The 24,064-nt window shown below is 40.3% G+C and overlaps 1 protein-coding gene across 5 annotated transcripts in view; it reads left to right on the top strand.

Moving 5' to 3' along the window:
- CACNB4 (calcium voltage-gated channel auxiliary subunit beta 4) overlaps positions 1-24,064 on the top strand; it is a 251,357-nt gene that overhangs the window by 202,630 nt on the left and 24,663 nt on the right. For 4 of the 5 annotated variants that reach the window (XM_047722363.1, XM_047722365.1, XM_047722366.1 and 1 more), the window contains 6 exons: positions 3,957-4,087; positions 6,640-6,716; positions 8,234-8,253; positions 8,477-8,557; positions 9,967-10,025; positions 18,598-18,707. In XM_047722363.1, the coding sequence (XP_047578319.1) occupies positions 3,957-4,087; positions 6,640-6,716; positions 8,234-8,253; positions 8,477-8,557; positions 9,967-10,025; positions 18,598-18,707 (478 nt within the window). Of the gene's footprint in view, positions 1-3,956; positions 4,088-6,639; positions 6,717-8,233; positions 8,254-8,476; positions 8,558-9,966; positions 10,026-18,597; positions 18,708-24,064 lie in introns of those variants that run through there. The other variant, XM_047722368.1, reaches the window with a different exon arrangement.

Raw genomic sequence — 24,064 nt, 5'->3', positions numbered from 1 at the left:
GATGAATTTATTATTTTTTTAAAGGCTACTCTGATTGTTGTAGAGACCATGGATTGGGGTGGGATAAGTATGGAATCAGGGAGACCATTAGAACCATTCTGATGGAATTGAACCAACATGGCAGCAGCAAGATGGAAAGAAGTAGACAAATTTGAGACCTATTGCATGCTTTAGTGAAGGGCAGTGGTGGTGGACCAGGTCAAGAAACTAAGAGTGGGGGAGAAATCACACATGACCAGGGAAATCAAGGTTTGTGAACTGAGCAATGGAGATGGAGAAGACTAAGGTGGGAAAAGGACAGATGGAAGGGGACATCTCAAAGGACATAATCAGGTAGAAATTAGATATAAGAATCTGGAACTTTGAGGAAAGGGTTGGGCCAAAGATGTCAATTTAGGTCATCAGTTTATAAGTGGCATTTAAAGCTGTGATAATGATCGATGTCACCTAAAGAGGGAGGAGAGGGAGAAGAGAAGGCACCCTGACATCAAACCTGAAGGGATTCCGTCCTGCAGAGGTGGGCTACATGAAGTGACTCAACAAGTAAGGAGAGGGAACAGGAGAAACCGGAGATATAGGAGGAAAACCAGGACAGAACAATGCGTGGGCATCAAGAGAGGAGTGTGTCCCAAAGGAGGAAGCAGTCAGCTGTGGCAAATGCTGTGACATGTCCCCTAAGATGAGCAGTGAGAAATGGACATTGGGTTGGCAACACGGTGGTCAATGGCACGGAAGTCATTGGGACAATTGTCTGGAAGCCAAGTGAAGGGGGAATGAGGAGAGAAGGGGAGTTAGGAATGTTTAGCAAGCATAGAGTATGCTTTCAAGGAGGTTGACACTGACCAGGTAGTAGACTGAGGAGGATATGGAGTCAAAGGTTTTCTTTTAAGACAGGAGCTCATGGAGCACCTACACATGCTGATACTAACAGACGGAGAGAGGGAGAGGTTGATGGGAAAGGAAAGATAGGCAAAGGAGTATAGTTTTTGAGTAGGCAAAAAGGGTGGGATCCAGACTCTCAAGTTGCGGGGGGAGTGAGATTTTTTATAGGAAGGGGACCACTTACTCATCGTAACGTGCAGAGAGAGGATGGGTGCAGACACCCACGGTTCAGAGCCTTGCTAACAGGAAGCTGGGGTAGCATTGACTTGATGGTTTCCACGTTCTAAAAGTGCATGAGGTGAGGATATCCACATTTGCCTGGTGGGCGAGGACATGGAGCCTGAAACATGTGTCCCACCATCTGAACGGTTAAGTGGATTATCTCACCATTTCCATCAAAAATGACCAAACCCTATTCATTAGTCGGTAACACCCATTGTTTCCAAGGAGAAGCAGAACTTTAAAAGGTAAGAGAAGCTCTCACATATTTTATGCACACCCCCTCACACCCACATTCCAGCCTTGCTGTATATTATTGCTTTCCTCCATTCCATCAATATTCCCAACTTGTCCTCTTGGTTGCTTTTTGATTTATACGTTCCTTGCTCAGTGACTTTCTCTTCAAGACCAGCAGTTTGATGTATGGAATTGAGCTGGTAATCCGGCATAGGTTAGAGTCACTTGTTTTCAGATCTTGAAATACCTGCTAAGAACACATCTTAGAGCTTAGAACACATCTAAGTTCTCTTAGCACTTAGCACTTGGAGAAAGTGCTAATCATGTTAGGGAAATGGAATGAGAAGAAATGGAGCAACGCTGAGGTGACCGTCCCAGAACCCCTCGCTCACGCTTCTGGAGCGTCGCTCAAGGAACGCACTTCTGTAGTCTTGTCGCCTCTCATCTCATCTGTAATCCAGACTATCTCTAGTGCACGGCTTTAAGCACTTTTTCAGTAATGAGAAGCTTAAACGCAGAGAAAAACGGCCGCTCTGCTTATCACATTCACCAAATGACACGAGTGTGGAGCTCTTGAATCTATGTGGCAACTTCTGGTGGCTCAGAGAACTTTTTCATTTACGTGGAGCCAGATACTCACTGAACTTTAGCTGCTTCCTACGAGGAAGCTAAAACAGATTGGCAGGTTGCCATGAACCATTTCTAGAAGCCCTTTGAGGTCGCTTGGGTACCGTTTAATAAATGAGTGTTCCCGCAGGCTAACTTACGGTTCAGGAAGTAACTTAGACCCTAGGACACTCTGACTCATAGCCTGCTTTGTCCCCACCACACGAAGATTTACATTCCAGACCTGTGCACCAAAGATTCTAAAAGGGCCTCCTTGCCTTTTGTTGATTCCAGAATAAACAGGCCTATTATTTCAAGCTTGTTATCCTGAAATACAGAATGGAAAGATAGGAAGAATCAAGACTTTGATTGTGCAAGATTTTATATTAGGTCAACTCACATTTCTTTCTTTTCTTTTCTTAAGAATTTATTTATTTATTTGTCAGAGAGAGAGAAATAGAGAGAGAGAACAAGCAGGGGAAGCAAGGGGAGTGGCAGCCTGAGGGAGAGGGAGAAGCAGGCTCCCGGCTAAGCGGGGAGGACTCCATCCTAGGACCCTGGGATCAGGACCTGAGCTGAAGGCAGATGCTAAACCCACTGAGCTGCCTAGGTGTCCCCCTCAACCCACATTCCTAAAGTGCCATCTCACACTATGTACCATGCATGCCTCATGCAGGAGCTGTGTGCATATAAAGGCCAGATCTCTAAGCCATCCCATTTTGCTTTTGAGTATGAGGCTGATGTTGCAAATTACTCACGGCTATGTAGAGTTTCATGCTGCAGTGAGTTAATGAAACCATCCATTTCTCCTTCACAATGTGTCAGCGTCATAAATTTCACTTTTCTCTGAGCTAAGCAAAGTGTACTACATATAGTTTTTCATTTTGAAAAATAAACCAGATACTTTTGGGATCAAACAGAGAGGGAGCCTTGCCCAACACAACACTGATGAAGACAGAGTTTTGGGCACTATCTCTGGAGGATATGAACAATAGGACTGATACCTGCTTTCTAAAAATCACCTACCTGAAACCTGAAACCTTCCCTTGAGGCAGGTGGCTTGGATTAAATATGCCTTCTGATCTAGGCTTTGGCAAATCCGTAATTACAAATACAACTTTGCTCACCCACTAAATAGGATCGTGTTCACAGAGCCTTACCTTCTACTGGTGGAAGCCTTTGTGTGGGTTAATTTTCTTATTTTACGTGTCATGGAACTTTCCATGTAAATGGAAATCCTGGTGTTCCTGTTGGACTTCAGGCCAATTGGAGATTATTTAAAAAACTCCACATATATACAATATGCTTAGCCTTTGTAAGAGTAGACTTCTTTTTTATCAGGTAATGAGATGGATCTGAATTTGTAAACCTATGTTTAGAAGATTACAGTTCTCTAATGAGAGTAGATTACAGACAATATCACAGAATCTTTACCTGAAAGCTTTTGACAGTAACAGACAGTTGAATGTATTTCATCTCAGATTTGTCTGTCTTGTTCTCCAGGGTTCCAATTACATTGATGCATAGTTATCCCTCCAAAATCTATTTCTTAAGAATTGGTTGGGGCTTCTTCATAAGGACTAAAGGAATCCAAAGGTTAGGACCCAACTTTAGTTCAGGGATTGGCAAACTGTTACGTGCAAGCTGATTCTAGCCCGAAGTCTTTTTGATAAAGAAAATGTTAGCTGAAACACAGCACGCTCACTTGCTTACGCATTATCTACGGGCTTGTGCATGTGACAATAGTAGACTTAAGAAGCTGCAACAGAGACCATGAGGCCTGCAAAACCTAAAATATTTACTATCTGGGCCTTTAGGTGAAAAGTTTGCAGACTTTGGCTTTAGTCTATGGACACTTAGACATATATAACATAGTATGATATAATATAAATTGTGTTTATATGCAATATAGTATATTATAAACAGTGGCTCTTCTGGTCCTCAGAAATTAATTAATGGGATGTGAAGATAAGTGAATCACTACTGATAGCAGTTTTATATCTGTATTCCAGAAATATAACAATGATTGGTGGATAGGAAGGCTGGTGAAAGAGGGCTGTGAGATTGGCTTCATCCCTAGTCCTCTTAGACTGGAGAACATACGGATTCAGCAAGAACAAAAAAGGGGACGTTTTCACGGAGGGTAAGCCTCCTTCGTTTCTATGCACTTATTTTGGGGAGGTGGGTAGAAGAATAAGATGATGTTTTCAAGTTTGCTTATTAGCTTAAAAATGTATGCTTTCTGAGGAAAGGTACTTTCCTGGGTATGAGGTGTTTCTGAAATTGACACAGAGGAGTTTCAGAGAGTTCACTCTGAAATGCTCGAGCCTCAAATCATGGGCATCAACATGAATTCCACAGTGAAGACTTTTCTGTGGCCTCAGCAAATCTTCCTTGGAAATGAAGCTCTCCTCCACGAGAGTCATATGGGGCCTTTGTCAGTGCAGGTGGGAACCTGGCCTGACCTGGCATCAGGGCCCTTCCTGGTTAACTCTCACAGAGACCACCCCCCTCAAGTGGGCAAGGAATACAATGGTACCCATGCTACTGTCCCAGGACTAGAAACCCCTTTCTCCACTCAGAGCATATGTTATCTCTTGGTTAAGGGATGGAGACACCATCTAACTTTGGATGAATCAACCTCTAATGAACTAATGAAACAGCCACAAAAATCTCAGAGTGCTGGTGTTCGTAGGTCCCAGGGATACATGCAAAACCTGAGAAAAGAGAAATCAGAATCATACCGAGCCTGCGTATATTGTGAGCCTACACTGAAGCATGAATTTGACCTGTGTTACCATTTTTTGAAAGGTCTAATATAGAACCAGTTGTTTCTCTTGACTCTCAACTTCCTTTTTCTATTGGATCCTTTTCTGCTTCAGAAATTCCTCTGTTCTTTAGGGACCCTTTTGCCTTTGTCTTAAAGGGAACTTCTTAAACAGTGATAAGACAGCCCAAAAGTACAGTTAGCCCCACTTCTTTTTTATTTTAATTCTTTATTTTTAAATTTTTTTTAAGTGGACTCCACACTCAGCATGGAGCCCAGTGCGGGGCTTAAACTCATAACCCTGAGATCAAGACCTGAGCTGAGATCAAGAGGCACTTAACTGACTGATCCATTCAGGTGCCCCAGCCTAACTTTTAATTACCAATCTTTTTTAGTATATAACATGCCTACAATATTATTAATTATTAATTCCTATTTCCTCCTCTTGACTCTTAATCTCCATTGCTGCTTCTTAAACAAATCAGGAACACAACTTCCTACCCCAGGACCTTTGCACTTCCTAATTTCTTCTTACTGGAACCTTTTTCTTCATAGTTCCACCAGCTCACTCCTTCATCTGCTTCAGATCTTTGTTAAATATCACCTTTCCAGCCACCATCTTTAAAATTGTACCCATTTCCCTTCCTTTACTTCCTATCTTTCTCCTGATTTAATTTTCTCCTTTGCACTTAATATTTTTAGAAATACTATGTATTTACCTGTTCATCTATTTGATAGTGATATCTCTTACTAAAATCTGTCTCTGTAAGGAAGGGATTTTGTCTTTTCCCCCACTGTTATATTCCTGGATTTTAGAACAATGGATACTCAAAAAATATTTGTTGAATGAAATAATAAATATATTATTACCATTTATTACCATTTCCAAAGTTGCTATTTTATTTTTTATTATTATTATTATTATTATTATTATTTTATAATGTTATTATATACTGGGGAGCCTCGGTGGCTCAGTCAGTTAAATGTCTGACTCTTGATTTTGGCTCAGGTGATGATCTTGGGGTCGTGAGATCAAGGCCAGCGTTGGGAGCCTGCTTGAGATTCTCTCTCTCCCTCTGCCCCTACCCCTGCTCCTGCTCTCTCTTGTCTAAAATAAATGAATAAAATATTTAAAAACAATAATGTTATTATGTACTCTTGAACTAAAAGAATAAAACCAAGAGCTCACAGACATGTTCTTCTTTTTTCTTTACACCAACCCTATGAGGTATAACTTCTATAGATAGGAAAACTAAGGCTCAAAGACATGAAATTTGATATGCCAAGGTCTCGCAACTAGTAAATGGCAAAACCAGGATAAGAAATGAGATTGTTCTGACCTAGGGACCATACTCTCAAGCACTGAGAGGGAAGAACACTGGGGAAGTAGGAAGGTAGGCTCCCAAGGGCCTCTTTGGGTTCCTGGGAAGGCTCCAAAACCACCTGAGGAGACCAATGGAACACTCTTCCATTCTAGGTGACAAATAATATTATTATATTATTGCCATCTTTTCTTAATTCTGACTCCCATATAATCACTTTTTAAAAAGAAATGCTTCTTCTGGCTCTCAAGCTTGTTTTGAGCTGTGTTTGATATTCAACTGGTGCAGCCAACTGGTGACCAGTATTAGTTAAGCATTGGTTCACAGGAGTAGTTCTACTCTTGATTTTTGTGCCCAATTTCTGCACTAAAAAACTAAGAGAGATATTTTTGCAAAGTGTTTCCAGGTCCCATTTAGTTCCCCACCTTCTCTGAGAAATAGGTCAAAGAAAACATTTGGACAGATTCTCGAAGTTCTTCTCCAAAGCAGGATTTGATGTGCTTTGAATTATTTAGTAGGATTTAGGCCAAAGAAAGCTTTGTACTCTCAGGTTCTATTTGTAAGGAATCTGGAGAATGAGTCCTAAGTTCCTTTTCTATATCCTAGGAAATCCAGTGGAAACTCTTCTTCAAGTCTAGGAGAAATGGTATCAGGGACATTTCGAGCAACACCCACATCAACAGGTGAGGGTTTTAGTTTAACTCTTTTTAATGGAACGCTTTTCTATCATAGTATTTGAACATAGAGAAAGTATTTTTACCAATTTGGAAATTATTTTGAGTCTTGATTTAAAAGAGTCTTCTACTTAATATTTCATTGCTCATTTGCTTTCTATAGTAATTTGATTCTATTTAAAGGGTACTTATGATACTAAAAATTCAGATCATTATAATCTAATTTTGAAAAATCTTATTTACCCCCCAGAGCCAGTAACTATCCATTGTGCAATTTAATCTGAAGGAAGTTCATTATTCCACCCAAGAACCTAACAGGCATTAAGATGGTGAAGGCCAATTAAAAAGGAAAAAAAAAAGTTGTAGACTCTCAAGAAAATGCTCTGTTCCAGTCTTCACAGGGAACTTTAGGATGGTACAGTCTGGGTTTTAGAGATTGGGAGGTTTGAAGCAGAGAATGGGCCCGGACGACCTCATTTCTATTTGGACAGCAGATAACCGAGCCCTGGAATTAATGGAAATGAAGGGACAGTGGTGACCCAGTCAGGAGTTGTTACATATATGGTAATTAGGAAGGTATTCAAGCAGGTAGAATTTTTTTTCTACCACATTCCCTGACTCCTGTAGTCAAATTGATGCTGGCCCAGAATTGATGCTGCGTTAGGGCATCTGGTATCACCAACTCAGAAGGACAAGTTCAAGGTCCATCCTGGCCTACCATAACTGCAGTACAGGTGATTGGCTCTGGAGTAGTTCTGAGTACTGGGTTCTTGGTGTGGATCCTTCCTGATCTCCCAGTCTCTGAACTGAACTAGGTCTCTGGTTGTCCCCAAATGGACTGGACCTTCTTGGATGACCACCAAACTAGTTGAATCAGATATCAAAATATTTTGCCTCATCCCCATTTGTTGGACATTTAGGTCATTGCAGCTTTGCACTATTACAAACAAGAAAGAACAGGAATAAGCGGTTATAAATTTATTTGAAATTAACAACAACATAGTAGGAAAAATGTGTCAATATCCTAGAAAGTGGGCAGAAAATTTACAAACATATAAAGGACTGCAAAATTTTCTCATGGTTCATCAAAATGACAAATCCAAAAATAACTAGTGATTGAAATGAGGATCATTTTTACCCAAATTGTTATTCTTAGTTCCTTTTTATGAAATTTTATTTGTCCACGTTGTTCTCAGCTACATTGTGTGCTGTGTCCAGCAGGGAACATCCTACGGCCCATGGCTGGCCCAGAACTTCCGGTGTTGTTATGAAGTCCACCCTCCATACCCAACATGAAATCAGGATGAGGTCATTTGCACAAGAAGGAAATTGTCTCATTTTTCTCATTTTTCTTCAAAATTGTCTTGTCCAGAATGAAATAATAGAGTAGTGCTCTGCAGAGTGGGTAATTGTGAGATGATGAGAATTATAGGGACAAATCAGTACATTCTTCCATCTTTTAAAATCATGTACTATCATTTACAGAGATTACGTATTTTGATATGGCTCTCATTGTTGTCTTTTAGCAAAACAGAAGCAAAAAGTGGTAAGTTGTGTTTCTTTTTAAATCTACTGCTAAGGTTTCTATCCATACATGCCTGCATTGCTCCATTTCAGTGACCCAAATGGCTATAGAATAAGGGATGAGCCTCCTTGGTGGGGACCTGTGGTAACCATTTCTCGTTTGACCTGAGAATTATGAAAGCTGTGGCTGTTGAGGAGGTGTGCTGAGCCATACCTTGTCACGCCTGTCAAATCATCTTTTTCAGACGGAGCACATTCCTCCTTACGATGTTGTGCCATCCATGCGTCCAGTGGTGTTGGTGGGGCCGTCACTGAAGGGTTATGAGGTACAAATACCAGTCTGTTATGTTTCAGTTGTTGACCAAGACACTAGGAGACAGCTGCTGGGCGCTTGGCCCTCCAGGGTCTGCTCACATAATGGTACTGAAGGAGGCAGCTCCCCTCCTGTGAAGACGTGTGGAGCAGTGTGGGGCTTTTGTGACCCTTTGCTCTTGCTTCCTTCTCTGGCACACTTCTCACTTTATATGTATCTTTTTGTTTAGAGATACATCCCTTAAAACGTCTATAATGGAAAGTTCTGGTCAGCTGTTTGCCCTGCATTAAATTCAAAGTGAAGGAAATTATCTGTCTCAACCATTCCCATTACTGTTAGAAATAACCAATTATGGGGGCACCTGGCTGGCTCAGTGGTAGAGCATGCAATTCTTGATCTCAGGGTCATGAGTTCAAGCCCCACGTTGGGCATAGAGCTTACTTAAAAAAAAATAAAAAACAAAGAAATAACGGAGTATAAACATCACAAGAGAACACGTGCTAGCAAACCTAAACCCCCAAAGCACCAACAAATCTAACCTTGCTGGGTGTTCAAGATGATGGTCTATCCCACAAAATATTTCTCTGCTTATTTATTTTAAGGACACAGAAGGAAAAAACCTCCACTGAAAGTATTAATGAACTTGTTTAGAGATTAAACATCACCACGTAAAAAGAAAAGAGTAAGGACTTAGATGCCCTACATTTCAGATGTTGCCATTCTGACTCTGCTAGCATAGATAAGAATGGGTGGGGTGGAACATTAAAATCTGAAGGTGGGCAACCTCCAGGGTACCATTCCCACTGAGCTAGGACAATATCTGGCCCATAGTAGTTTCTTAATGCTCACTGATGGAATGAATTAATGAATCTCTTTAAGGCAGATCTAAGAATCCAGCTCCCTTCTCCTTCCCCCTGCCTGTCTCCCTCCCTCTTCTCCCCTTCCTTTTTCCCTCTCAGTGGAGAACGTCAGAGGAAAAGCAGGAGAGTGATCTGTAGAAATGGAAGATTTCTACCAGCAATGGGGTGGCGGAGTCCAGGGCTGGCCAGAGTTGCTCTGCTCCACGTTGGAAGCAAGTGCCACTCAGGGGAGACAAGGACGAGCAACAAAGCCAGCCCATTGTGGTCTCTTGGCAGCAGTTCTGTCACCCAAGAAGGGAAGGGGGTCAGCCTTGGGTCTAGTGAACACTGCTGGTTCATTCCTCAACACCCTAGAGGACAGCCATGGGGGAAATTTGAGTAACTGGAAGTGGTTAAGCATGAAAATACCTCCCACTGTAACCTATCCTTTGGAGACAACAGGCTGTGTAAGGTCTTTGCTCAAAGTGCCCTTTCCTCCCACCTCTCTCACCTCTGACTTCTCTCTCTCTGTCTCTGTCTCTGCGTGTGTTTGCCTCATTCTTTTTTTCTCACCTCTGCAAAGGTAACAGACATGATGCAGAAAGCCCTCTTTGATTTCCTGAAGCACAGGTTTGATGGGAGGTGAGACATACAGATGTTTTTGTATTTTTATTTTCCTTTAACTGAACATGTATGATATAAATTGATTTGTGGATCTGTTTCCAGTGATTGCAGAAGTTCTCTAATTAAAACTTAACTCAGTATTCAGGGAAGAATACAATGAAAGAATTCTGAAGATATGAAGTTATGAAGTATAGAATTGAATCCCCAAGGGAGAAAGGACCTTGAGAAGGAAAATAATCCATTTGTTTTATATTAAATGTATGTGTTTGTCTTTATTTCCTTGATTGTCAGTGAATTCATACCAAACTTGTTTTGTGAAAAATATTAACGAAAATACAGACTATTTCTGATAAGTGTGGTGGCTCACTGGTGAAGCTGGTAGTAATACTTGGCAACTGTGCCTGCATGTGTTTGTGTGTGTGCACATACGAAGGTATAAAGTACTGAGTTTCCTCACTAGAAAAGTACAAGAAGTGTTTTCACCATAAGCTTCCCAGAGTGACTATTTGTAGGGAATAATACTTGTTTGGATGCTTAGTTCTGGGTTTATTTTACCAATAAATCACCTCGTATTTTATTGGTTTATTTTGTATGTACCCTATGATTAACACAGCTCAGTCTTTAGCCCTCAAATAATCTTATCATTTAAGTTTTGTGAAAAATGTCTGAAACAGTTTCTGTGTTTTGCAGAGAAATGGTAAAAAGCCCGTCTTGACTCAATACTAAGTACTGAGCTCCTTCACAATGCAGAATGCACTCCTTGTAAAATAACCACATTGCAAATTCTGAAGACTTACTAGAAATGAAGAAAATGTACATAGTGTGTACTGAGAAGTACGGGTACATGCATCCAACTTACCAAATACTTTTAAAAATAGCTTCAAATAGGTTTTTTAAAAATATGGTATTTTAAGGAGAAAAGTAAACCTAATAATGCTTTAAGCACAAACTGTATATATTTGTCAAAGGAAAAGCCTTCTGGGTAATTGTGTTTAAAATATTCATTAGTTTCTGGGACTACATACAAAGAAACTGAAATTTTGGTTCCAATCGTTGAGATTTTGGTTCAAGGAATGAGAATGCTTCAGTGCCGTTATGTGAATGGCCGGGTACATTAGTAGAATGCCAGGCTGCCTTCATAAATAGACCCCAAAATGTGTAATGATTCAGACCCAGTGGGAGCTTAACTGTTGCTCATTTACCAGTTTGAAGCAGGCGTTCCTCAGCTAGGCAGAGGGGGTTAACTCGGGAGGGGAGGATGGACAGAAAGTTTGTCCCACCCATCATTTGGTGTCCTTGGCCTGAGGGTGGTCTCTCCAGTCAGTGGGTGGGAAGAGGTGCCCGCCAGCCTGGAGTTGACGCACACGGATTCTCACTTTTTATTGGTCAGAACCCGGTCATGTGGCCATGCTGAGTTGCAAAGTAGGCTGGGAAATGTAGTCTAACTATGTGGCCAGGAGGAGGAGGAAATAGATTTTGTTGAACAGTCTCTGCCACATTCATCTAGTGGACACAAAGCACTTACTAAGAAAGCCATGGGTTTAACCTGTTCTTCCTCCTCCCCCCCTCTTTTTTTAAAAGAAAATAGGCAGAGGATGAAAGAGTTTCAAATGAAACAATAAAAAGCACTAAATATTAGAGTTGGAAGGAAATATAAGAGTTCTTTTATTGTCATCGCTTTTCTTTTTTTAAGTTAACATAGAATGTATTGTTTGCCCCAGGGGTACAAGTCTGTGATTCATCAGTCTTACGCACTTCGCAGCACTCCCCATAGCACATACCCTCCCCAGTGTCCATCACCCAGCGACCCTCTCCATCCCATCCCCTTCCCCTCCAGCAACGCTCAGTTTGCTTCCTGAGATTAAAAGTCTCTTACGGTTTGTCTCCCTCTCTGGTTTCATCTTGTTTCATTTTTTCCTCCCTTCCCCTATGATCCTCTGTCTTGTTTCTCAAATTCCTCATATCAGTGAGATCATATGTAATCTCTTTTCTTCAGCAACCACAAACAGATGGATAAACTGCTTTGGTTTGAGCATGTTTGGTAATTGGGGTTTCACTTCTTGAAAAAGCATTGCAAAGAGCGGCTGAACTCTGATTCTTTAACTTGATAGCAGTAGCCTTGGTCTTGCTCGCTAATGACTGGGCCATAACCCTTACCTTCATGCAGCAATCTGTGCGTTGGAGGCAGCTAACATGCATGGCTTCATCTCCTTTGTTATTGGCCACACACACACACACACACACACACTCATACTTTCTCTACCTATGCTTAAAGTTGTGTGGTTTTAACCTGTGGTGTCTTTATCTCAGGAAGTTCTGAGCAGTGCCTCATGAGGCGACCCCATAGTAGCCCTCCAGCTGAACAAATTCCTTCCCATAACACAGCCTGTTTGCATCATGTTGTTTCTGTCACCGCATAGCATCCTTATAAACAACAATATTTTTAACGGTCTGAAAGGTAGGACCTATGGGAATAGAAGGAGGGAACTATTAAAATTTAACAAAGAGAAAGTGAGTGGCTTGATTGTTTTCAAGAATGAAGCATCTGAGGTTTTTCTTCAATTTTCAGGCCCAGAAAGAGGACGTGCATTTGATGGTAACAGGAGAGATTTGTTCTGAGTCAGCTAGAGTTGCTGCATCAAGCATTTACACACACTATTGAAGACGGTTTTAGTAGAAATAGAATTAAAATGTCAATGCCAAGTGTTCCATACGGTCTGATGGCACAGCCGAGGATCTGGAGATAGGGGGATGATTCAAACAGCCGCAAAAGGAATAGCCAGAGAGAGAGACTCGGCACTGGAGAGCTCTGATTTATGGCAGTGTTTGGAAAAGATAGAGGGTAAAGTTGGGAGGAGCAGAGTGGACTTGCTTTCAAATAATAAGAGGCCAGTGTAACAGAAAAAAGCAGTAATGAATTCATTAGCCTGAAGAATGTAGAGACTGTGATAAGGAAGAAGCAACAGGCTTGTAGCCTCACCCTCCCTCCAACACATCTGCTGTGTGGGAAATAACCTTACATTCTGAGCTATGAAAATCTGCCGTATTATGTTTTACCAATTAATAAAGGGAGAGAAAACAACAAATAGTCTTTAACTGAAATCAGCCAAGAGAACAATTACACAGAAGTCTTTAGCACAGTGATACAGCATAAACAGTATGTTCTGGTGGAAACCTACTCCATGTTTAATTGGCTGTGATGGTTAGACCAAAGAGTCAAGGGAAAGTCTTATTTTTCAGAAAGAGCCAAAAAGGGATCCACTGGCTAAGAGGCTCTGTTCAGTACTCTTTTTCAGATCCTGGTTTGAAAATAAGTCAACAAATTGGATCCAAGTCCAACAGCTTGATGGTTACAAAATCATAGACTTACACCCTTTTTTTAATACCTCAAATTATTTAAGTCTGTTGAGAGCTACTGATTACAGGTTTATTGCTGTAGCTGCTACTATAGGGCTTACCTGTGATATATGTAAGAAAAACGAAAAGCATAGGACAAACTAGTGCCTGGGGGGTCTTTGTCCATGTGGATATCCACACGTATTGGCAGTTCCTAGGCACAGTCATAAATTGGGTGAGCCTAACCAGCTGGCGCAGTGGCGTCAGCCTGCTGAACACCCAGGACACAACGTGACGTGGAGCTTTTCGCTCTTCATTTGACACCACCAGCGTTCACGGGGGATCATCCTTCAGGAAGAGGTTTGTTCAGCTGGTTGAATATACCATTCATAGTCTGAACAACAGGCAGTCAAACCAACTGCCATTTGTGGTCCTAGGCTAATCATTTCAAATTCCAATGAAATTATTGCTTTATGCATTTTTTTTTAAAGATTTTATTTATTTATTTGACAGAGAGAGATCACAAGTAGACGGAGAGGCAGGCAGAGAGAGAGAGAGAGGGAAGCAGGCTCCCTGCTGAGCAGAGAGCCCGATGCGGGCCTCGATCCCAGGACCCTGAGATCATGACCTGAGCCGAAGGCAGCGGCTTAACCCACTGAGCCACCCAGGCGCCCTGCTTTATGCATTTTGACTGCTAAGTCATCTTTATGGCAGTTGTGCAACACTTTGTAACAGACATGATCATGGCCAAAAATCTTAAACGAACATCCTGTAGCCTGTATAGAGAAGATCTAAGGTTAAAGGAAGTTGTTGGCCAAAGGCTACTCAAAGGAAAAAAAGGGTTTAAGAAAGAATTTGAAGAAAACAGGCTGAAGATACAACTTCAGAGACTCAGAGAGGTAGTATTTATTTACAAACAGCAGTGGGCACCCTTGATGATATCACACAGCACCCAAGGCATGGCAGAATGAAAACAACTTGTAACTGCAGTCAACAAATGGAAAAAAACACCATAGCACCTTCTGTTTCAAAATCAGTATCACCCTCTTATCATCTCCTTCTACCATTTTCTCTTTAAATGCAAACTCATCAGGGGTCAAACACTGGAGACATGTAATTGAACACTTGAATGCCAAACATGAATATTTAAATTAGCAGATCGTGATTATAACCTGTCTGACCTGATTCTCTCACCCCCAAAGTATATATAAATTTCATGGATTCTGGGGATAGGAGAGTTCATGGTCAACTGCTAATTTCTAAGGATAGAATATAAAGAAACTGTCCTCTTTTAGTCTTTAAATCTCCAATAACTATCTTATGAACATTATGTATGTGCCAATCAACATAGGACATTATGAATAATTATTTAGCAAAGCACTTTTATATATTACCTTGTTTGCTCCCACTGACAGTCCCCTGAGAAAGTTTGGCAAAGCCGTCATCACCATTGTATTGATTAGGATACTGATGCTCGAAAGATGACATGACTTGTTTATGGTCACCCAGCAAGAAGAGCAAGATCCAGGGCACCTGGGTGGCTCAGTGGGTTAAGCCTCTGCCTTCGGCTCAGGTCATGATCTCAGGGTCCTGGGATCAAGTCCCGCATCGGGCTCTCTGCTCAGCAGGGAGCCTGCTTCCCCCTCTCTTCTGCCTGCCTCTCTGCCTACTTGTGATTTCTCTGTGTGTGTGTCAAATAAATAAAATCTTAAAAAAAAAAAAAAAAGAGAGAAGAGCCAGGGAGAACACTCAGATCTGTGTAGGCTCTCCATCCCAATTCTCTTGACAGTGTACTGTTTCTGTTCTTTGGCATGGTCTTCTCTATGAATACTAGCAGTTTTTTTTGTTTTGTTTTGTTTTGTTTTTAAATAATGCCCTAGAAGCATTGCATATTAGATGTAGCAAAGATAGAGTATAGAAGGACCTGGTAGCTGTTCTGAATGAACATGGAAGTACTAATTGTTTTGAATGAATGAGTTATAACTAAAAGTAGCATCTTTTGCAGAAAACTAATACTCATTGGTCATGATGGATGACAGCAATTATGATGAATTCCAAAACAGAAATAAAGAATAAATGGAATTCAGATTTGCTTAGATTCAGAGAACAGTTTTTGCTAGTTTTCAGTGACATTTGCTACTACCAGTTCGCTGAGGAACTGAACTTCTGTTAGTGTTTACCTACCAGTCAGCAATCACTGACACTGTCACGGAAAAGTTTCTTAGGGAACTTTTAAAAGATCTATCTCAAATAAGATGCATGGAAGTACTGAAAGACACTGGGGGGAATGAGTACGGCAAGAAAAGAAGTAGAAAGGGCATCGTTCTAAGAAAAAATAATAGTAAATATATAACTAGTATACAAAATATATTTTTAAAGTATATAAAACTTTAAAAAGTATATAAACTTCAATTGTATTGCTAGGAAGCCTTTTACAAAAAATAGTTTGGATTTGGTGTCTGATTTTGGTAATAGTAAGCATCTTTGTATGCAAAATAGAAGCCTCTCTTTTGTCTTATTGAAAGGTTTCTGGGGCAGTGTCTATCTTGTCCTGAGCTCTTCCATGCATGCATGTGTACTGTTACTAAGAAATAACTTGTAATAATACTTGCCAAGTGGCCGAATCTTGTTTTCTACTCAGGTTGCGATCTCAGTGGGGGTCTTGGGATCGAGCCCCGCAATGGGCTCCATACTTGGTGGGGAATCCATTTGGGGATTCTCTCTCTCCCGCTCCCCGCCACCCCCCTCCCCAGTCTCTAAAATAAATAAATAAATCCTTTTAAAAGATATATTTGAAAAATAACTTAGATTAACAAATTTGTTGGTGTTTTGTTGACAAATAAAACAAGAAAAAGAACCTTATTGCCCATACCTTTCCCTATTTGTGAAATACATGAAGCAGTTTTTTTTTTTCTGTGTATGTGTGTATTATTGTTTGTCTGCTTTTTTGTAGAACTTGTAAAAACTCTTAAAACTCTGTGTGTGTTTGAAAATAGCTTCGTAAACATGTTTAAAATCCAGAAAAAATAAGAGTATGCACCTGTTGGTAATCCTTTGAAATTTTAAGAAACAAAGGTTACTCTTTGGCTTATAGAGAACTAGCAAACTTGATCTCCCTTATGCAGAACAAACATTTTAGGCCCTCCAAAAGTCTTTATTCTAGAAAGTTGAATTCTGTTCCTAAATTAACCCACTTCTCTCCAGTCATAGATTTGATTTGCTCTGGAACTTGACTCCATGTTTCTAACCAGCAACTGTATTCTTAAAACAACAGACAAACAGAAACACAAAAATAAACAAGCAAACCCTATCTGTAAATTAAAGAGCTGGGAGCACAGGACTGCCCATGAGATTCCATACCTCAGGTTGCAAAGGCCAACTGAGTAATGGAGACTGAGACATGAGATTCACTTGACTTTAACCTCACTGAAATCCTGACCACCTCTCTGCACATGGCCAAGGTCGACTGCGTCTGCCCTTGACGATTTGGCTTGCATCTGGGCATGCAGGGTTGCTAGAGAAGAAAACTGAAACTAAGAGACTTATGAGTCAGGTGGCTAAGTACTGCCTGGTGTTTGGGGGCCTGGGTTTTAGGCCTTCTTAGCCTCTCACTAATCATGTGGAACTTCCCCTCTGTGTTTCAGTTTTCTTGGCAAAATGAAGAAGTTGTACTTGACCCGTGTTTTCCAATGTCTTTTAGCAGCTGAACAGCTTTTTACAATGAAATCATATATAAAGCCCCAGTGTAGAAAACAGAAAGGCATAGGTGTTTGCCTGGCATGGGCAGAGGGAACTCTGGCCCTCTGCCAGCTCAGCTTCCCTTCAGTGTTCTCAGTGACCTGGGGTATTTCACAGAACCCTTGGTTTCTGCAGAAGATAATTTGAAGATGCCTCAAATAATTTATTAGTGCTTAAAAATTCTAAAAAATTTAAAACGTACCATCTACAGCTTATAAATACAATATAATGACCTAAGAAGGTGCTTTGCGTTAAAATGACATCCGAACTTTTGTACAGCCTGTTGCTTTAAACAAGCTATTTCCAGTCATTTGTGAAAAGGAGTATTTTAAATTTTCCTTAAGACTTTGGGTCACTGAAGTCAGGTAAAGGGTCTCCTAAGAGGGCTGATGGTATACCAAAACAGGTGTGAGATGACAGGTGGCTCAGCTATTGTTTACAACTCTCCCCTGCCCCAACCCCCAAAGGAATATAAAAACGAAGGAGAACGGCTGCACTGAGCACAAAGGGAAAGGACACTACTCTTTTGTCTCCTTTCCAGAACTCTGCCAAGCTCTGAAAATGAGAGTGGAGAAAGGTCCGTGGTGGCAGTGGTGGCTCAGAGTGGCATTCTTTGCATTCTCCAGATAGATAATCATCTGAAATTGATCGATGCCAGTTTAAAGTAAAGAATTGTAAAACTGTAAATTCCAGAGATCCTTATGGGATCAATCATATGCAGATAGACGCCTCTTTGTTCATTTGTGGTGTCTGTGCTTTATTCTTTTGCGTAACTGCAGGAAACTCTCTGACTTACCAGAATCCTTGCACAATTCTCATATTGCCCTCAATTCTAGTGTCTCACGACTCCCCACTTTATGCATTCAAAGTCTTAAGCAAATATACTGAAGAATCTTGTGCATGCAGATGAGAAACCATATTTTCCATATTCTTAGAAATGAAAGGTTTCTTTGGGGCTGGGGGGAAATGCTTCTTGTATCATGATGTAACTGTTGAGCACCAGGAATGCAACATCGCTACCAACTGGTTGAGTGTCGCTGATGAAAATGAAGAGGGCTTTCCCTTTGGCCAGCAGCATTGATATGCCTGGGTAGAGCATTCATAGTTCCTGGAGGTCTTGTTCAAGAGCAAATCAAACGTGAATTGAAAGGAAACTGTATTGCTGCTTCCCAAAAAGAGCATGGTTTATTCATATGTTTTGATTCCCTCCTGGTTTGGTGTGCATTATGAAGAGAATTTGGCAAGGTAGGTAATAGTGAAGGAAGAGCTGCATTTTTAACAACAGGTTTTTGTTTGGGTTTGGGTTTTGGTTAAATAGTCAAAACCTTCTTCCATTCTACCCAGCTTATATTTTAATACCTGCCAAAGCCTGTTTAAAATACTTGTGGCCAATGTTTATTATACTGTGGTTGTAGTGCCGTATGTAGAGTGGTTATTAAGTACTGTGGTTATAAATCACTTGAGAGCCCCACGACCTTTTTTACTGGCTTGTTCTGTTCTGTGTTCCTATTCATAGGATATCAATAACAAGAGTGACAGCTGACATTTCTCTTGCTAAGAGGTCTGTCCTAAATAATCCCAGCAAGAGAGCAATAATTGAACGTTCGAACACTCGGTCCAGCTTAGGTAAGATGTTCAAATATGGTACTTGTCCAAGCTATACTTTCAGAGCGGGATGGCACATGTTTCGTTTGTGAATGTCTTTTCCAGTTTGCTCCCCATTCAGAATGGGGAAGTGCCGATTAACTGAAGAGAATGCTATCCATGGAAAAGAAGGGAATGGGGTCCTACAGCAGCCAGAGCCTCTGCTCTCAGCTCTAGTCAATTAGTTCATTAGTAGTCTGGTGGGAAGAATCCTCATTGGGCTCTCCTGGTGTGTTACTGCCTAACCACACAAAACCACTCACCTCCACTCTGCCCCAGCTTCTCAATGAGGCTAATGGTATCTGTCATACCTGAGTCACATCTGACATGAAAAGAAATGAGATGTTCAACCTTCTCGGATCTTTAATAGAAAGCTAGATAATAGGGTCTTTGTGAATAATCCCATCTTTAAGTGGAAATAGCCTTGAGCATTAAATGTGTCTTTCCTGGAGCACAGTCAGAAAGCATTCTGAAATTCACCATGATGGAGAAGGGGAAAATGCCCTATTGTTACAAGAAAGCAGGACGCTTGTCTCAAGGAGTCAAAGAATGAGTCTCAGAGGTACAAAAGTTGTGAAGTGAAGGTGAGAACAGAAAGGAGAGGGGGAAAACTCTCTAAAGTGAGAGAGGTCCTGAATGGGTTGCCACTGGGGGTTTTCAGTAGTGGTCTTTTATTGAGAACTGACTGGGGAACTTGAATCTTGACGTCTCTATCACTGCTGGCACTATGTTTACTTTTTCTTTGAAGTTTGCTAATTTTCAGTGGCCCAGCTGTAGCTGTTACAGAGATATTTCTGACATTTAAGACAAATGAGGTAGACTCATTAGTCTCGTTATATTCCCTCATTTCTGGTTTTGTACGCCTCAGCATTTTCCACATCTGGGATTTCTGTGAGCCTGAACACATAGCCCCCATGTCAGCCTAGTCACATAGTTCCCTGCCTATCTCTCCTTACCTAGCCCCACCTGTCCCTTACTCAGTATATGCTTAGCTACTTTATAAAGCCATGTGTGAATGGGGCAGTGGAAGATGGAATCACCATCCACAGAAACAAGTCCATGCTGCTGGGAAATCACAACGTTCATCTCAAAGCCTGTGTTGTGCTTTTTGTGATTGCCAAGAGTGGTATAGTCCACTTGTAACTTTCTATGAGTCTCTCTTGCATTCACATTCTGCGGGCAGTTTGTTTTAATTCCCCCTTCCTCGTGGGCAGGGTAGTAAAGATAGGGGTCTTCTATGTTCACAACATCTTAAACTACTGAGATGATGATAGAAAACAAACAAACAAAAAAATCCAGGATAGCTTGCACACCCAAACAACCCAACAAGAGTTTGTTGGAGCCTGAATCTTGACCCTGAGCCAAGAAGTGCACAGATTAGAAAGAGGCTACAAAGTATCATCTCTATATTCCTGGCATGGGATTGGCACAGGATAATTGTTCAATAAATATTGGTTGGCTGGTTGCTTTAGGAAAGAATGTTAAACATACCAGTGGAATAGTTGTCTGTCCTTGTGAGGGCAGGATCCAGGACATCAATGGTTCTTTCCTTAGCTCAGCGTTTAGATCCATCACATACAGAGTAAAACACTCTTAAAGACACAGTATTTTGACCTTAACGAAGTAACGATGCAAGAGTTGATGATGATGAATCATATTAGGTGACTGACTGAAGTTAAATGTTGTGGGAGAAAAGGATGCCAAATTAGATTGAAGATTTCTTAAACAAGCATCCACTGTCTGTTCTCCTATCTTCCACTGTCCTTTTCACTCCACAAAGTGCCTTTGACTTTTAATTACTCCTTCCTCTGATGTATAATGAGAGGTTTAAAAACACTTAAGTGCATACATGAGGTTGCTGACTCAAACCATCTACCCTAACCAAGGGTCTCATGGATATTCCTAGAAGTCATTCGGCATAATCCAGTCACATGTTTCAGTCAGTGGAGTGGAGCTGGCGTAAATAGTGAGGACAAAACAAGGTGAATGTCAGTTTACTGACTTTTCCCTTTGCTTTGCAAATTCATATACCTACAACCATTAGAATTAATTTAATGGCCATCTGTTATAATAACCACTTCGTGAGCCACCTATGTCCATTCACCTGCTTGTTAGTGCATATGTTTATTGTTATGTGCCACGCATTATGCTAGACTGTGGAAGTACAAACATAACTAAGAAAAAGTATCTTACCCATAAGCCACTGGGAAGAAGGGGCAGATGGTTAAATGCTGTTTGACAATGGAATTAGGAGCCAAGAGCTAGGGGTATAAAGAAAGAAGGGTAGGGAGTAAGAGGTGTCAGAGAAGACTTTGAAGAAGTTATATTTGAGCTGGTCCTTCAAGGCAGACAAGAATGTGCAAAGATGTCAACATGTAAAAAACATTGCTGGATAGATAATCGAGTAGACTGTGCAGAGAATGCTTAGAAAAGGGGAGTGGGTGCCCTGGTTTGGGAGCAACAGGGGAAGAGACTGTAAACGTAGGCTGAGGTCAGTGTGTTAGGGCTCTAAGTATGCCTTGCTAAAGAAACCTCCAAAGTAGACTCTATGAAATGTGAATTGTAAATTCAATTACATCCAAAATGTTTTCCGCAGTCAAATTTGGAAATTTGGATTAAACAGTTGGCCATCTTTACTGCAAGACTTCCGAGAGCCATTAAAATAGAAAGGGCAATGCATGTTTGAAATTCCAAAAGAAACTAATAGAGCCTGCGATATTTTGCAAAAAACTAACTAACTAAATAAATAAATAAAAATAAAATAAAAATCTCTTTTTCCCCTTAGGATATCTTAAGGGATTAGTGTTTGAGGATACTCACTTTGGGAAATATTGCCCTGAACCCAAAGGAGCCGTTGGAGTAGTTTAAACATTTGGATATAGGAAAGGTCACAGGTGACAGAGATGCTTGAGAGAGATGGGTCTAGACTGGTCATGGTCAAGTTATAGAAGTGTTCATTGAGGTTCTTCCAGCATCATAGTCCATGACTTCTCAGAGCCCCATTTGTCTGGAATAAGATCATGAGGAAACGTCCATTGGAATCCTCTGAGAATCAGCATGGGAAGTCAAGATTGCTGGGTTTGCTTTTTTTTTTTTTTTTTTTTTTTTTTTTTTTTTTTTTTTTAAGAAAATGGGCTATGTAGATATAAATGCTGTTCTCTTTCTTAGTCTATGTATTGAATTCCAAATATATATTATCCAAATATGGACTCACTCTGGTATATAGTATGGCCTCTGCAGCCTTCTGGCTTGCTTGCCCAAGCACTTCTCCACTCATGCTAGAATGTCCATTGCCTAAGAGTTTTGTGTTGGCTAAGCCTTGGATGTGCTTGCCCTCTGCACAGGTCAGAAACCATGTTTACCTCATTGCTTATGCAGAGTAAATAAGGCTAGGTATTTCTGTAGTATTTACACAGTGTGCCTTAAGGGTTCTTTGTACGAGAGCAGCCATTTTGCCTCACTACCTTTTTGCTTCTCCAGGAAACACTGTATTCAGATTTCAAACTTAAAGTAATGCAGACTTGTTCTACAATAGTCTTGGCCAGGAGTTAAACTAGTGGCAATTTAATGACAACAACAAATGGAGAACATGTTCCAATAGCCAGAGGCTGAAATCTGCTACCCTACAAATACACTTTATTTACTGAGCTTCTCTCATAAGAAAAACCGTTTTTAACTGTTTTTGACACATGAGAAAAAAAGGGAAAGGTATGTTATTATTATTAACAAATGTAGTGTGTGATTTCAGAAGAATTTTGCAAATGAGCCTAATTGTCCAAATTCTTTACATAAATGTCTTGGGAGCTAGTCACTTTTCAAAGCAGTATAAAATCTTTCAGACCATTGGGATTGGATCATATGAAAAATAATAGTTATGTTCATTCTTGAAATTCCTATTTCTAATACAAATCATGCATTAAACATCAGAGATTTTGTGGGAAGAATTGTAGGCTATTATGCAAAGCCCATGAAAGTAGAATTACAAGATAGTCTTGAGCATTCATACTCCGGCACACCCTTGTTAAGGAAGGGAGGATTTTTTGGTGGGTGATGTGAACTTGAATATATACTGGGTAAACAAAACAAATTGTGGCTTTCTGGTAGAAAACCTTTTCAATGAGTGTATTTAGAGCAGCATCACCTCTTTCCTAGACCATATTTGAAGTGATTTATGTTAGGTAACTTTGTCTACTCTGTGTAATTTAAACAAGATTACAACATTGCTAGGTCATGCCTATAATATATAAGCCAAAAATAAAAATAAGTAAAAAGCAAAACAAGATCATCTCTCTGAAAATTAAGTAGTCTAATTCAGACTTTGGACATGACCCAATAAATCAGATAATTTATAAAATATATATGAAAAAGTTTTTTTCTGTTTTAGAAAGCCAAATTTTGTTTCTATCGATAATCTGCTTTGTTTTAAAAATAGCTGGATTGCTTCAGACATGGAGAATAACTAGATTTTTTTTTATTTCACCGGATTTGTGCAGGGATTCAGGTCACTTGGCCATTAGAGACAGTTGGATAGCTTTTCATTCTCAAGACATTTCAGCATTTATAATATAATTGCCTTAGGTTTTTTTTTCTTTAATACTGAAAATTATTCCCTAGAACAAGTGTACCAGCCCTAATACTTGAATTAAGACATAGCCATATGTTAGTTGTAAGAGTAGACCCGACATTTAACCCTGGATGAAAAATATGCATGTCATTCAACACAGATGAGTTGTGGGATTTTTAAAAAACATAGTTACAGAATATTAATATATAAATTGTTGATTGGTTGAAATATTTCCGTGTAATTTGCTTTCCATGTGATGTTGCTCTACACATGTATTTCAAGTCTTTCCTAAATGTGGTTTCAGCTTTCATAGATAAAGTAAAAGTTCTTTAGGGGCACCTGGGTGGCTGAGTGGGTTAAGCCTCTGCCTTCAGCTCAGGTCATGATCTCAGGGTCTTGGGATCAAGCCTGGCATTGGGCTCTCTGCTCAGTAGGGAGTCTGCTTCTCCCTCTCTCTCTCTGCCTGCCTCTCTGCCTCTTTGTGATCTCTCTCTCTCTCTCTCTGTCAAATAAATAAATAAAATCTTAAAAAAAAAAAAGTTCTTTAGAACAAAGCAACAGTCGTAAACCACCTAGCTATATAAAGAGCTAAATTTCAAGGCAAGTGTAAGAAGTGAGTTAAAAGAGCCATCTCAATTTTTTCACCAAATTTTTTGTTTTATGCAAAACTCAAAACTCAATCCACCTCTCTCTCTTTGGAAAAGATCTTAAGTGAATAGAAATATGAAATTCAAAACATTCTGTTTCGCAAGGTAGACAAACATCTGAAAGGGGT

Source organism: Lutra lutra, chromosome 3 (genome assembly GCF_902655055.1).
Source record: "Lutra lutra chromosome 3, mLutLut1.2, whole genome shotgun sequence".
In the NCBI taxonomy this organism is placed as follows: Eukaryota; Metazoa; Chordata; class Mammalia; order Carnivora; family Mustelidae; genus Lutra; species Lutra lutra.
The sequence above is the reverse complement of the archived record's forward strand: the minus strand, read 5'-3'. Positions and strand labels throughout refer to the sequence as shown.